The sequence below is a fragment of the Leptodactylus fuscus genome, chromosome 3 (genome assembly GCF_031893055.1).
Source record: "Leptodactylus fuscus isolate aLepFus1 chromosome 3, aLepFus1.hap2, whole genome shotgun sequence".
NCBI classification, from domain to species: Eukaryota; Metazoa; Chordata; class Amphibia; order Anura; family Leptodactylidae; genus Leptodactylus; species Leptodactylus fuscus.
Genome location: NC_134267.1, coordinates 171,400,012 through 171,415,065, shown reverse-complemented (window position 1 = coordinate 171,415,065; position 15,054 = coordinate 171,400,012). Strand labels below are relative to the sequence as shown.

At 44.3% G+C, this 15,054-nt stretch overlaps 1 protein-coding gene and 1 long non-coding RNA gene across 4 annotated transcripts in view; one reads left to right on the top strand and one right to left on the bottom strand.

Moving 5' to 3' along the window:
* The window catches only part of KCNAB1 (potassium voltage-gated channel subfamily A regulatory beta subunit 1), a 266,191-nt gene that overhangs the window by 192,888 nt on the left and 58,249 nt on the right, over positions 1-15,054 (top strand). For all 3 annotated transcript variants that reach the window (XM_075268759.1, XM_075268760.1, XM_075268761.1), the window contains exon 8: positions 998-1,084. In XM_075268759.1, coding sequence (XP_075124860.1) covers positions 998-1,084 — 87 coding nt within the window. The remainder of the gene's footprint in view (positions 1-997; positions 1,085-15,054) is intronic.
* The window catches only part of LOC142197996 (uncharacterized), a 215,827-nt gene continuing 207,376 nt past the window's right edge, over positions 6,604-15,054 (bottom strand). The window contains exon 3 of the long non-coding RNA XR_012715338.1: positions 6,604-6,613. This is a non-coding gene — a long non-coding RNA (uncharacterized LOC142197996). The remainder of the gene's footprint in view (positions 6,614-15,054) is intronic.

The window sequence follows — 15,054 nt, the reverse complement described above, 5'->3', positions numbered from 1 at the left end:
TATGCATTAAACCAAAATTTGACCGGTGCAAAAGTATGGGCACCTCAACAGAAAAGTGACATTAATATTTAGTAGATCCTCCTTTTGCCTCTAGTCGCTTCCTGTAGCTTTTAAACAGTTCCTGGATCCTGGATGAAGGGATTTTGGACCATTCCTCTTTACAAAACATTTCAAGTTCAGTTAAGTTTGATGGTCGCCGAGCATGGACAGCCCGCTTCAAATCATCCCACAGATGTTCAATGATATTCAGGTCTGGGGACTGGGATGGCCATTCCAGAACATTGTAATTGTTCCTCTGCATGAATGCCTGAGTCGATTTGGAGCGGTGTTTTGAATCATTGTCTTGCTGAAATATCCATCCCCGGTGTAACTTCAACTTCATCACTGATTCTTGAACATTATTCTCAAGAATCTGCTGATACTGAATGGAATCCATGCGACCCTCAACTTTAACAAGATTCCCGATGCCGGCATTGGCCACACAGCCCCAAAGCATGATGGAACCCCCACTACTTTTGTATCGGTCAAATTTGGGTTTAATACACATTGCACATTTTCAGTTAGTACAATAAACTTCATTTCAATCCTGAAATCAGTTATTAGATATATCAAACTGAAATGGCTGCTGCAAACACCAAAATATTTAGATATATATATATATATATTATATCAGTAGGGAAATAATACTAGATGTCCTGCAGACCCCTATCACTTAGCAATATGATATGATCACCTGTAATAATCCTAGGCTGAATATGAAAGAAAAAAATACACAGGAAAGGAATAAAGATAGAATGTGTATATTATGAGAACAAATATATTTTGTTCAGATGATTGGAAGAAAATACATTTTGATACTTCCGCTTTAAGCACTTTTGTGCCATATGTTAAATATGCCTCCGAGAGAGCAATTCAGGACAGATGAAGTGATTTTCTAAAAGGTCGGGTAAGTACCTCATTTAAGCTTCTCTCTTACCGTATGTTTTCATCTTTGTAGGATTAAAGGGCTCTCTCCAGAGGATGCAGTTGGAATATGTGGATGTGGTGTTTGCAAACCGGCCAGATAATAATACCCCAATGGAAGGTTAGTAAGGGATGATTGATTCTGATTTACAGGCTCCCATCACCTGTTGCTGGAAATTAAATTCAGTGTATAAAGGATACAAGGTGGGCAGCTTGCCATAATACACAGCATGGGCACATTATCTCAAAGCCTGTCTTATTTTCACATTTATGAAATCTAATAACTGCAGAGTGATATCTATTCTAGGGAAAGACAGAGCCCTGTCAAGAGATCGCCATCTCTATTTGTGTTTTCTTGCTAAGAAAACTAAAGTTTCATTAGTCTGTGACCTCTGTGGCTTTTCTTATCTACAAAATATTATATTGTCAATGTTTTTGTGAGGCTCGCGATATTAAAATCTAAGCTGCTTGGCTGGAATCACCCACTCAGGCATACTTTATGAAGCAGCATGGATACTAATCATAAAGAGTTGGATATTAATCACACAAATGACTGAGTTTATTTACTCTGATTCTGTTATATAACGCTGCTATACTGAAGAAAAGTGGCATTGAGGAGAGATAATTATACTTTACAATGATATTTTCAGAAAGCCCACAATTATCCTCAGTTACTTCATGCCTACTAGATCGCATCATGATATCCAATGGAGGCATCACTAGGTAGATAGATAGATAGATAGATAGATAGATAGATAGGAGATAGATAGATAGATAGATAGATAGATAGATCACCATTCCAGTTGGATTTTTTTAAATAACATTTGTAATTTAGACGGGTATTTGCAGGTCATTGGATGACATCTTAGTCCGTAGCCATACCGTCAATTTATGTATTTCTTGGATATTAATTTCTTGATATTGTTATTACTATAGGTCTTTTGGTGTTTAGCAAGCCCAGAGTCTTCATTTTATTTCCATTGTTGATTTGTGGACAGAGGTTCACACAGGGTTTTTTGGATTGGAATTTGATGCGGAAGCTGCCTCAGATTCCGGTCCAAAAAATGGCTAGCCGTGACTGGATACTGGCGCAGTGCACTGTCGCAGCATTCCGCTCCGGATTAGGCCCAAATGAATGGGCCTAGTCTGGAGGGAGGTGTCACGAGGCAGACGTCAACAGCTGAATGAGCCGCGGAATCTGCCTGGAGAAAGGGCAGGTCGCTTCTTTTTTCTGCGAAAAAGAAAATGACCAGCTCTCATTGATTTCAATGGAAGGCGTTTTTTTTTTAGCCGGATTCCGCATCAAAATCCGGCCCAAAAACCCCATGTGAACCCGGCCTAAAGGGTTCATGAATGTAAAGTTCAGTAACATTAAATCACAGGGCCTGTTCTGAAAAATAGGTTAAAGGGGCCAATACCTTTAATAGTTGTTGGCTGAATGGTAGATCAGTTTTCAGTTGTTTCTGCCAACTCCCATTTATGTATGTATGTATGTATGTAAATATGTATGTACAGTTCAACCGAATATCCATGTGTTGTGAGTGAGGACAGAGGATTACACTGCAGACACTCAATATATAACGGAAGGATTGAGTGTGATAAAATTGAACATACATAGCTTGGGGGGGGGGGGGAGTCAGTTTTATGGAACTGCTAGGATGGAGAGGTAAATGGAAAGGGGACTGGTCATGTGCACTACTGATCCATTGACATGGAGTACTAAATGGCAAATTTCTCCTGATCATTGGTGGTTCTAATCGGAGAGGGGATAAGTGCCTACATGGGGAATACCCCTTTAATTTTCCCTCAGACTCTCATTCTACAACTTCTTTTATTTATCTTGGTGTAAAGATGGAATATATCTTTATTAGATGTAAGCATTAGATCAGTTCAATATCAATGTGTAGATGAATACTGTACTTTGAAGTGAATAAAAGTTCATTTCTCAAGACAAGGTTTTGAGAGTTGTTTCTTCCTCAGGTCATTTATAGCACAAAGAAAAACTGCTGGTTAGTTGGTTGAAAAGCGGACAAAATGTGAGCTCTTTTTTTTTTCAGCACGCCTATAGACCATCCAGCGGTTTATGTTTTGTGAACTTGGCTTCTTGACCTGGAGAAACACATGAAACACAAATACAAAGCTGAAGGATTGTCTTAACATTTGTGCCACTGAACTGTGATCTGAGCTTCATTTTCAAGCCTTGTCCTTCAGACTAACATTCACCAATTGCCTTTGTCAATATCAGTCTATCTTAGAAACCCATTTTTGTGATTCGAGTGATATATATTCAATCCCAATAGAAGACCCTTCTGTTAGCTTTAGAAAAAATACAGGCATGCTGAACTATTTCATCTGGCCCAAAATCCTCTGTCTTACTGATATGATGAGTACATTCTTACATTTTGTGTATTTGTAGAAGTTCTCCAGGATTATAACAAGTTCTTTTTCTCCAGAAGTAGCGTCACCTCTCATCTCTCTTCTGTATTTTCTTTAATGACGGTTGATATTATATACAGCTTATATACTTTATGAACTCTTTGGGTCTCATTTATAAAACAGGCCTTGTTGTCCATTGCAAGCAATCAGGTCATAGTTTCCATTTCCAAACCCAATGACTACTTGTGAGCAACAAGACTGTTTTTTCCTGGCAGGTTTGATAAATGAGGTGTATTATTTTTCACCAAGACATTTGCAAGCACTATGTAGTATCCACTGATTATACCCTGCCATATATTCTAATAATAAATACACAATATGACAGTAATTTAAATGACCGCCCCCTACTTTCCTCAGTGCTGAGTCATAGCCGCCTATGTATTACCAAGTATCACAAAGTGTTCATCACTTAGGAGTGAGAAGGTCAAGCAAGCAGCTGACCTTATGAATATTAATGTGCAGTAGTCATCCTAGTTTCATGTTAAACCAGTCGCTGCATAGCCATAACAAACGTGTACTAATACATTATAGCTCCATCATATTTTACATATAGTATTATATAATGACTTCGTCTTGACCAAGACACAAATCATTTTCAGTTTTCGTCCTTACTCTCGTTTTCCAATACAATAGCTGCATAATATAATTAGAATATATGTATGAGTGTCTGTCTGTTCTTAATGTGCAACCAAACTACTGGATCTATCCTCACCAAATTTGGCACACAGGTACATCAGATGTCCAGGAAGATTTTAGACTGGGTTTCAGCTCTCTAGGATGTACCCTTCCTGAGATACAGTATTCCCCATAAAATTATCTGCATTAGCCAATACAAGCCTGCAAGTCTTTCACTCATATTCCAACTGCTATACAAACAGTCCCATGTTTCTTATCAGCCAATAGAAGCTCACAGGTGTTCAGTTTCCACATGCACACAGCTTTACTCCAGGTTTCCATAACAACCCAGCCATTTTTCTTCACTGCTGTGTTTCAGCTTTAAATGGGCAGGGAGCTATGGATGACCCTGTTACACAAGGTCACATACACACAGCTTTACTCCAGGTATTCATAACAACCGATCACAGGTTTTCCACTGATATCCAAACTGAGATACACATGATCACGTGATGCTGATGGACACACACAAATGACATACAAAATAGACCAGTGCAAAACTGGGCAATTCTTATGGGGCCATTACAGAAACAAAAAATGAAATATACCCGTGCAAAGCGTGGTCCTTCTGCTAGTATACTGTAAAACAGGCTATTTTTCCTGTTGCAGCTTCGTAATTGTTTATCTTGAGGATTCTGTTACTTGAGGTTAGGTAGGCCTCTTGTCTGGGTGACTACCATTTGACTACATAATGTTTATATTTGCTGAAGTAGTCAAGGAAAGTTCTGTTTGCAGTACATGAGAATATGGAATTGGATTGTTAATTTCTTAAACCGTTTTTGACAGCTACAGAGACCTGATTATAATTTCCCTTTGGTTGAAAATTTCCACAGGCACACTTGACCTTAAATCCAACAGTGAACAACCCTACCATTGAATATCTGTGTTGTTGCTGTTATCTCCACAATGTTACTGTGGAAATTTATAGGAACAAGTAAAAGCATTAAATTGTAAAGAATTTTTTACTAGAAGAAAGGTTACTGCATTATGTAAACCCAACCTCAAACTATAATTGGTCATGTAATACAGTACTATTCCTAACCCTGAGACCATCTTTACTTGTCAGGGTCTGGGGTTGCTAGGTGGGGTGGCATAGACACACAAGTCCAGTTTCTTTTAGTCCAAAACAAAGGTACAGTTTTATTTTCACTCAAAAAAGGTAGTGCAGCAACAAAAGGAAACAATGCAAAAATAAATACCTGCCCGGCTAGGCTCTAACTAAACATAGAATAGGTTACCTCACCTAGAATATCAGAAATCTAAAAGCCAGTAGAATCATTCAGGACACAGCTACAAAATTATGACCTCTCTGTCAGCTCTCCAGCCAAACTCTGCCCCCAGTCTGCTGCTGCTGATAAGGAGACTCTCTGCATCTGAGTGGCTGCCGGAACATCCCCAAAGTGTGGACTGGAGGGGGTGGAATGACAGGTCCCACTACCAACCTATCTGTCATTCCTAAAAAATCCAGCCCAGTAAGGGAGCGTTCACACTACCGTCGGTGTCCGACATGTAGTGTCCGCTCCTAGTGTCCGCTCAAAATCTGTCACGGACACTAGGAGCGGACACTAGATGTGTCCGTGACACCTGTCATTCACTTGAATGGGCATTGGGTGCGTTCTTTTGCACTCCGTGCCCGTCCTTTCCTGTCCGCAAGAGAAGATGTCCGACTTCTCAAGCGGACAGAAAAACCCTGCATGCAGGGTTCCTCTGTCCGCTTGAGAAGTCGGACATCTGCTCTTGCGGACAGGGAAGGACGGGCACGGAGTGCAAAAGAACGCACCCGATGCCCATTCAAGTGAATGACAGGTGTCACGGACACATCTAGTGTCCGCTCCTAGTGTCCGTGACAGATTTTGAGCGGACACTAGGAGCGGACACTACATGTCGGACACCGACGGTAGTGTGAACGCCCCCTAACCAGAACTCTGAAATAACCCTAAACAGACAATACTTATCTGCTGAGAAACGTTCTTTCTGGAGTTTTCTCATCATACCCACCTTAGTAGTCTGGGTGAAATGTACACCCCCTCCATTACCTGACCAGCCATCTGCTTACCGTATATAAATGTAGAAAGCATTAAGAGGCAATACATATATAATGTATAACATGAATTGTGTTTGGTATAAGCAAATCACATTAAAGCAATGAACTGTGGCATTTACTCATGCTGCTCACAAATATGGTCCAGCTATCATATCTTCATAGGAGACTTTGTACAGAAGCCAGTGCAAAATGATGTCCAGTACTCTACATGACTACTGTAAAGAGAGAGATTTTCTTTCTTGTACTGTACATCAGATTGTTTTGGGTTTACAGCACCTGTTGCTCCATCTGTTCTTTTGTAGTTGGCAATGAACATTACCAGTCTTTTTAAAGCCCCCTATGACTATGATATGCGAAAAGACATCTGCAGCAGAAATTTTCTGTAACATGGTGAAATCCTTATGTTTTATTTCCTTTTTATTATACTGAACCAGGGGGTAGTGGTCCTTTTTTCATTATACAGTTCTAGTCTACTAGGTCATGTTCACATCCCCTCTGAGCCTTCCATTTCATGTATAGAAACAGCATAGTCTGTTGAATTGTTATAAGTTAAAGAGGACCTTTCACCACCTCCAACAAGTCCAGGTCTATACATCACTTAATAGCTGCCTCTCCACTGATTCTATAACAGTTCATTTTTTTTTTTTTTCTGGCCCCACCACTCTTGAGCAATCAATGCAGATAATTTTGGTATTTGATATGCAATTTAGACCCTGTACTGTCAGGAAGGCGGTGTCGAGTAAGAGCAGATGAGGAGTGTGATTCTGAGCGCTGACACTGGCAGCCTCTGATTGGAGCTCTGAATCACGCCCCCCTGCCTGACCCCGCCCTTCTGACATTCACAGATGCCAGGAACTTGAATTGGTGGAGGTGGTGATAAGTCCTCTTTAAAGTGAATGTGACATCGGAAAACCTATTGTTTAAATAGTGTTTTATGTTAAACAAATTTTTAACACTTTTTGGATGAAATATGTGTTTTGTAGGTGAATAGAGAAAAAAATCAGTACCCAGATGTCACTGGTGGTTGGTGGTATCATACCCAAGAACAATGGACTGGGTCTGTTAAAAGCCAACAGCCTGATCTTTCTTTTTCCTGACATCTGGTTCTTCCGAAATATGTGGGTTTGGCCATTATACAGCTGATGTTTACGGCCAGCTTTTACACTGTAACATTTTAACTATAATAAAGTAACTTCAATTCCATATAGTAATCCATAAAACTAAGGAAGTAATGGTATGCTACAGTAATTGTAGGTGCCACAAATACAAGTAAGCACATCGTTTCAACAAAGGCTCCAAACAGTAATATTCTGAATTTCAGAAAAGTGCTTTCAGTTTATAGACATAACACCATTAGACATGCCTGCATGTTTTATAGAGTACTCCAAGTTGGCTCACTATGTGAGTAGCAAATCCAAGTTCTTGCAGTTGAATGGTTGCCCACTCATAATTCATATAATCTTTGCTAAGTGTGAAAATACAGAGTAATGGCTGCTTTATTGTTTTAGATATATTTGGAAATACCAGCCAATGTGTAGTGTCATATCTCTGGAAATAGTCAATTTTTAAATGTACTATCTATCTGTGTATCTATTTGTCTATCTTTTCTTCTAGTGATTTTTTTTATTAAAGTATACAAATGTTAATAATATAAATTATTTTTAATCAGCTTATGATCTTGAAGTGTGGGAAAAACACAAGGAGAATATACACATATTTCCCATCTGTGTTTCCTTCTCTGCTTATTAGGCTGCTCTCCCTCTCCTTATCTTCATTCAGTCTCTTGGGGACCCCCCGAACGGAAACCTAATCCACTTAAAAAAAGAAGATAGACTATAATGGGCTCCGCTGGATTACTGCCTGGTTTCTGCCTGCAAAGGGCGAAAAATGTGGAAAGAAAAGCGTTGCTTGCAGGATTTTTCTCTCCACATTTCAAAACGGTATGGGGAACAGAATCCCCCAGCAGAGAACCAACATAGGTGTGAACCTGGCCTTATAGAAGTCCTGCAAAGAACAACTAGATGAATCTTTTGCTGATTTGCTTTGTCTGGAGACCACCTGAGGGGGTAATGCTTACTCAGGGGTGGGGAGCGTAACAATCTTTTTGTCCTACTGCAGCTAGGGCACAGATGGGAAGCTCCTGCTACAGTCAGTTATCTTACAGCCAGTAAGGACATGTATTGATAATATTTAGTTAAATAAAATCCATGGGTATTGATTGGGGTAGGATTACATGAGGCTACACAGAAAAAAATATAAAAGTGCTATATTTCTCAGCTTTTGACATTATATTACCTGTCTCAATCTGGTTAAGGTGCCCAATAATTGTTATACTCTTTTTTTGTAACACCTGTTTTCTTCTATGGGAGTTACAGAAATAGTGTAGAAAAGAAGTTTTTCTGGCACGAGGTCTGGTGTTGACTTCAATATTACAGTTATAACCATTTGGAAATTCACTGATGTAGTAAACAGCAATTAAACCTGAAAGTTTTGACTTTGTATTGACAACTCCACTGAGTGGATACTGCACAGTAATGGAATAATCCTATTGAAAGAGTCAGCCATCCATATTCCAAATATGCTACCTACTCTTTGCTATGGTGTTTGCAGTTTGGGCACTATGTGGGATACTTAGGACATGTCCCAGGAGTCTGCGCATTACAGTCTCACATTGTATCTCTGTTTTAATAATGTACCTCTATTTTTCATGTTACTATGTTTATAAAATGAGGTACATATTTGTTAATTTTCGCTTTATCAAAGCCCAGTGTCACACTGAAATGTCTAGGGCACACCAGAGAAATTTGTTCTGGGGTCCACCCAACAGCTTCCTTGTAATAGCCTATGTCACAACTCCATCACTTAAATCTTGTATATGTTCTGACTACCTGGCAAACAGAACTGCACATTGCTTAGTATTTTAAGATATGATAAGATAATCCTTTAATAGTCCCACCATGGGGAATTCAGTGTGTTATAGCAGCATAGATAATACAATATACAAATACAAATGCTCCAAGGTAGAGGCATTTCAGAGATGGTAGGCATTGTCCTCCCCTATAGTACTGTGCATACCCCAATAGCTCCATGGCCAGTTCATGTACAGTGCTGTATGGAGAATGACAAAGCCATGGAACACTTCGTGCATGCTGCCATCAGGGTTGCCATCAAGAATTTGTGGGCCCCCTCTTTCCCAATGTATCTTACCTGTCTGGTGGCCCCCCACACAGCATATATAATATTCTCAAGTGCTCCTCACAAAGTATAATGCTCCACAATGATCCCACACACTATACAATGCTCCCCAGCCACTCCACGGGATATAAATGGCCTCAAACCCAGTACTGAATGCCCTCCAGAGCCTCCACACAGTATAATGCTCCAGAGTGGCCCCACATAGTATAAAATTCTGCCAAGAGCTCACCCACACAGTATAATGCTCCACAGCTTAACCATATGGTAAAAAATGCTTCCTTGAGCCCCACCACAGAATAATGCTCCACAGTGGCCCCACAAAATAGAAGATATTCCCCAAAGCCCTCCCACAATTTTCCCTCCACAATATAATATGGTCCCCGATTCCCCCACTGTATAGTGCTCCACAGTGACCCAACAGTGTAATACTCCCAGTGAGTGGAAGCCTCAAGCTACTTCAAATGCACCCTAAGAGATTTGTTTTCATGAATATTGGTGATCTTTGGCCCGAGCCTAAGACTTTTGGAAAATTTGCATCAAGTTCAGTACCACCCCTTTATTAGTATTTACAGATAATGATGTCAGTAAATATTAATGAAGTGGCTCAGCTAGATGTTGCCACTCTGCTATACTGCAGCAAGCAAGGGGCCAGACAGCATGCAAACACACCACATAACGCTGGGCGCTGGATCACAAACAACAGCCCTTCTTTATAAACTTTCTCTTGCTTTTTACAGATTTGTACTGACCTTTTGCTATCTGGAAGAATGACTGTATTATGTTATCTCTGATGTGTAGAAAGAGTTTGGATGGATGACTACTAGGCAATACCTATGATTGATGAGGTCTGGTACGCAGGGACAGTGCGGTGCATATACAGCAGATAAGTAAAGACAAACAAAGGGAACTATGGCTTCATAAACAGAGATAGCTGTATGGGGATTGTTTTCAGCTTTACATATTTAATTATAATCTATTATTTATATAACTGGTACAGTATAGCAGTATACAAAGAATACATTCACAATGGTCTCTTGTGGACTATGATAGTTTTTCAGATCTGCACAAGAAGCTTGTTAACGTAGACATTTTGGGGAATAGGAAAACTGCAGTACATTTCAGCACAGACATAAAAATACTATAAATTATAATAACTGTACTAAAGCTACCCAGAAATCCATGATGCAGGGGCTTGAAGTTTCTTCTTCTCTCTTAGGCCTAGTTCACATCTGCGTTCAGTAATCCATACCTCCCAACTTTTGAAGAACCGAAAGAGGGACAAAATGTGCGGCGCGCTACGCGCGCCGCGGCAAATTTAGCCACACACACTTTTGTGTTGACTCCGCCCACTTGTTAATTTTTCATGTGCCCGCACACAGTATAATCCTCCTACAGTCACCCGTAAATTATATGTCCCCCCTCTATCTCTCCCCCAGTTTCATATACACCCTTCATCTGCCCCCAGTTTCATGTCCCTCTTCCATCTCTGCCCCCAGATTCATGTCCCTCCATCTCTGCCCCCAGATTCATGTCCCCTCCATCTCTGCCCCCAGATTCATGTCCCACATCTCTGCCCCCAGATTCATGTCCTCTCCATCTCTGCCCTCAGATTCATGTCCCCCATCTGTGCCCCCAGTTTCATGTCCACTCCATCTCTGCCCCCAGATTCATGTCCTCTCCATCTCTGCCCCCAAATTCATGTCCCACATCTCTGCCCCCAGATTCATGTCCCTCCATCTCTGCCCCCAGATTCATGTCCCTCCATCTCTGCCCCCAGATTCATGTCCCCTCCATCTCTGCCCCCAGATTCATGTCCCTCCATCTCTGCCCCCAGATTCATGTCCCTCCATCTCTGCCCCCAGATTCATGTCCCTCCATCTCTGCCCCCAGATTCATGTCCTCTCCATCTCTGCCCCCAGATTCATGTCCCACATCTCTGCCCCCAGATTCCTGTCCCTCCATCTCTGCCCCCAGATTCATGTCCCCCATCTCTGCCCCCAGATTCATGTCCCTCCATCTCTGCCCCCAGATTCATGTCCTCTCCATCTCTGCCCCCAGATTCATGTCCCCACATCTCTGCCCCCAGATTCATGTCCCACATCTCTGCCCCCAGATTCATGTCCCACATCTCTGCCCCCAGATTCATGTCCCTCCATCTCTGCCCCCAGATTCATGTCCCTCCATCTCTGCCCCCAGATTCATGTCCTCTCCATCTCTGCCCCCAGATTCATGTCCCCCATCTCTGCCCCCAGATTCATGTCCCCCATCTCTGCCCTCAGATTCATGTCCCTCCATGACACAGGTCAGCTCCTCGCTTCAGCCGCATGTGTCAGCGAGAGAGAGACACAGCGGCGAAGCGAGCACGCGAGCAGCTTCAGCCGCGTGTGTCAGGGAGAGACGCGGGTAGCGGCGAAGCGAGAAGCTGACCTGTGTCAGCTCCTTCCTTCAGCCGCATGTGTGTTTAACTCAGATCTGCGTCCTCTGGACGCAGATCTGAGTTGAAATCGGGACATACCTCCCTCCAACCGGGACCGCGGGACATGTCACCCAAATCGGGACTGTCCCACGGAAATCGGGACGGTTGGGAGGTATGGTAATCCGTTCAGGGGTCTGCATGGGGAGCCCCCCCCAAACGGAATACGGAATGCATTGGCAAGTGGAGAGCTTATGAAAGCACACGGACCCCATTATAGTCTATGGGGTCTGTGAGCTTTCATAAGCTCTCCACTTGCCAATGAGTTCGGTATTCCATTCCGAACAGATTACCAAACGCAGATGTGAACCAGTCCTCACATGTATCATTGTGCAGCCCTTTTTTCACAGTGCTTTTCTGCTTCACTATTATCTATAGGAAAACTGCCGGCGTTTCAGTAGGTATAATTGAAATACTACGATCAGGGCCGCCATCAGGAATTTTGGGGCCCCATACAGCCTAAGTGTCTGCCCCCCCCCCCCAGCTGCCGCCATTTTAAAACTACTTTATTTTGCGACATACCCATTATGTATTACATTTCCCTTTATTTAGCAGCTTTACAAGGCTTCATCAGATTCTATTTGCAGGTATAATCTGCTACGTGTGACAGCGCCTATAGAGAGCCAACACCATCTATAAGACCCTCCTAATAAATCCTCAGGGCTTATTCACATTGCGTTTTTGGCCTCCCTTGCCGGGATACGTTGGTAACCAGTCAGAATCAGCTGTCAACTTATCCCTGCACGAAGAACTGGCCATTAAAAAAAAGGGGGGTGCGTGGCTTGGCCATGGAGGAGTGAGGACGCTCGTTGCCTCTGCTCCGTCTCTGGCCCTGGGTGAAAAGCTGCTTTCTCGCTGACCGGCACAGCTTTACCTTACCTGATGATGGGGAAGAACCGTAGGCCTTCCCAGCGATCCTCTTCTACCCCTCCGGGACCTTCATCCATCGCCCGCTTCCTTCGGGTGCCGCGCAGTGAAGAGGTCTCCTCGCCAGCCGGATCCAAGATGGCGCCCGCGACTGCGGCCGCTCCACGCGGCCGGCCTGCTGCATCGCCGACTCTCTCCCCGGCTGTCTCCGAAGATGTGGGTGGCTCCTCTCCGGTCCCCAGTGATGGCCTGGATGCTCTCCCGTCCTGTGGCTCCCGTCCACCAACGCAGCTCCCCTGCAGTCCTACGCTACTCTCTCCTGGTGTGGGTGCCGATGGTCAGGTAGGCCAGGACTCTCCTCTGCCCTCCCTTCTGCCTGCACTTGGTCCAGACAGCTCCTGGCCATCTCTACCGCCTTCTCCTGCTGCCCCTCTGATGTCCCCTGCTCTGGAACCTTTGGCTGCTGCCCCCACGGCCCTTGCCTGGGGTGAGGACGGGTCTGCCTGGCTCCACTCTGGGTCTTCCTCCTCACAGCCGGCCCTTGCATCCTCTCCGGGCCCCTCTGAAGTGCCCATGGCTCCTAGGACAGTGCCCCTGAGTCAACTGGCCCCGGACTGTGACCAGCCTGAGGTCTGTGGCCTATCCCCCTTGTCTGCTGCTCCCAGGGGTTCTGGCTCCCTCCCTATTGCTCCCTCTCGGTCTCCCCAGGGCTGTCCAGTGGTGTCTGCTTCCCTGCCGGTCCCTCCTGGATTACCTTCAGCTCCTGTGGATTGTGGGCCTCATTTTTGTATTGCTAATGACTCTTCTGGCTCTGGTGCTCCCCCTGTCTCCATTGCTGATACTCTTGTGGAGTTGCGCCGCCTTAGCGCCCACTTGGCGGCAGTCCCCACAAAGTCTGATATGGAGGATTATGTGGTGCGACTTGAGCAGTCTTACAAATCGGAACTCTCCGCTGTCCGTTCCTCTGTACAACAACTCGAAACCAAGGTGGATTCCCTTGAGGCGGCCTCTGCCTCTCACGAGACTCAGCTTTCCTCCCATGAGGCTACCTTTGCTTCCCACACTCGGCAGCTGCGGTTTCTGTCTGATATGTTGGATGACCTGGAGAATCGCAATCGGCGTAATAACATTAGAGTGCGGGGCCTTCCTGAATCCGTTGAGTCACAACATTTGGATGCTACCTTGCGCACCATCTTCAATTCCATTCTGGGGGCCCCCTTGGATTCGCCCATTGAACTTGACCGCGCGCACCGCTCCCTGGGTGCGCGCTCTCCTGGTGATAATAGGCCTCGAGATATCATTTGCAGGGTTCACCGCTATCAGCTGAAGGAGGTGATTATGCGCAAAGTCCGGGAAGCCCCGAAGGTTTTGTTTCAGGACACTGAGTTGCAGCTGCTGCCGGATTTGTCTCGCCTCACCCTTGCTAAACGGAGGGCTCTGAAACCCCTCTTGGAAGTGCTCAACCAGCATCAGGTCCCGTATACATGGGGCTTCCCTTTCCGCCTGCAGGTCCGTCATGGTGGTCGTGTTATCTCCATGTCCCATCCGGATGAACTTTACAATTTTGCTTCTGCCTTGGGTCTGCCATCGGTTCCTGCCCTCTCCTGGCCTCCGTTCCCTGGTGATCTTCTGTCGGCCCCTCCTGCTCGTCCTCAACGGCGCTCTAGAAGGCGTCGTAAGACCCGCTCCCCGGAGGGGGCGGACCTGTCTCTGGCTGCTTCTGGCGCTTCCACCTGATTGCTGTAGTGGCTGCTGTCGTTCCTGTTCTTTTGAAGTGGACTCTCTGTCTATTTTTTGGGACATTTGTGGGAGGGTTTCGGGACGTGTTTGACTTATGTCTTTTCCCCTTTTTCTTTGGGGGGGTTCCCATCCTTTCCACGGCATAGTACTTTTGTTGGGTCTGCCCTCCTTATTCCTTCTGTTTGGACGTAGACGCCCTAGGTGGCGTTGTTCGGACCCCTGATGTTCTAATTTGTTGGTCAGCGTTTTATTCTGTGTCAGTTTATTCATGATTTTGGTGTTTTCGCCTGGGGCCCTGGGGCGGGGTGCCGGCTTCTTTGTTTGGAAAAGCCCGTTTCCCACCGGGGTCTCCACGCTTTCTGTTTGCGTGGTCTTTGGCAACTCTTTTCTTTGCCGTTTCCCCACTTTTTTTTGTGTGGAGTTCTTCCCTCCACCCCACTTAGTTGGTCTTGTTTGTCTCTCTTTTTTTCTCGTCTTTGGTGTCTCTTTTCCGTTTGTTTTTCTTCTCCCTTTTCTTTTCTCATTGGTTCCCCTTGATTGTTCTTCGTTTGTCCCTTAGTTGTCTCGTTCTTCTTTTTCCTCTTCTTCTTTTTTTCCTTGGCCATGTCCTCTATTAACTTTTGTACCCTCAATGCTAGGGGTCTTAATGTCCCCCAAAAGC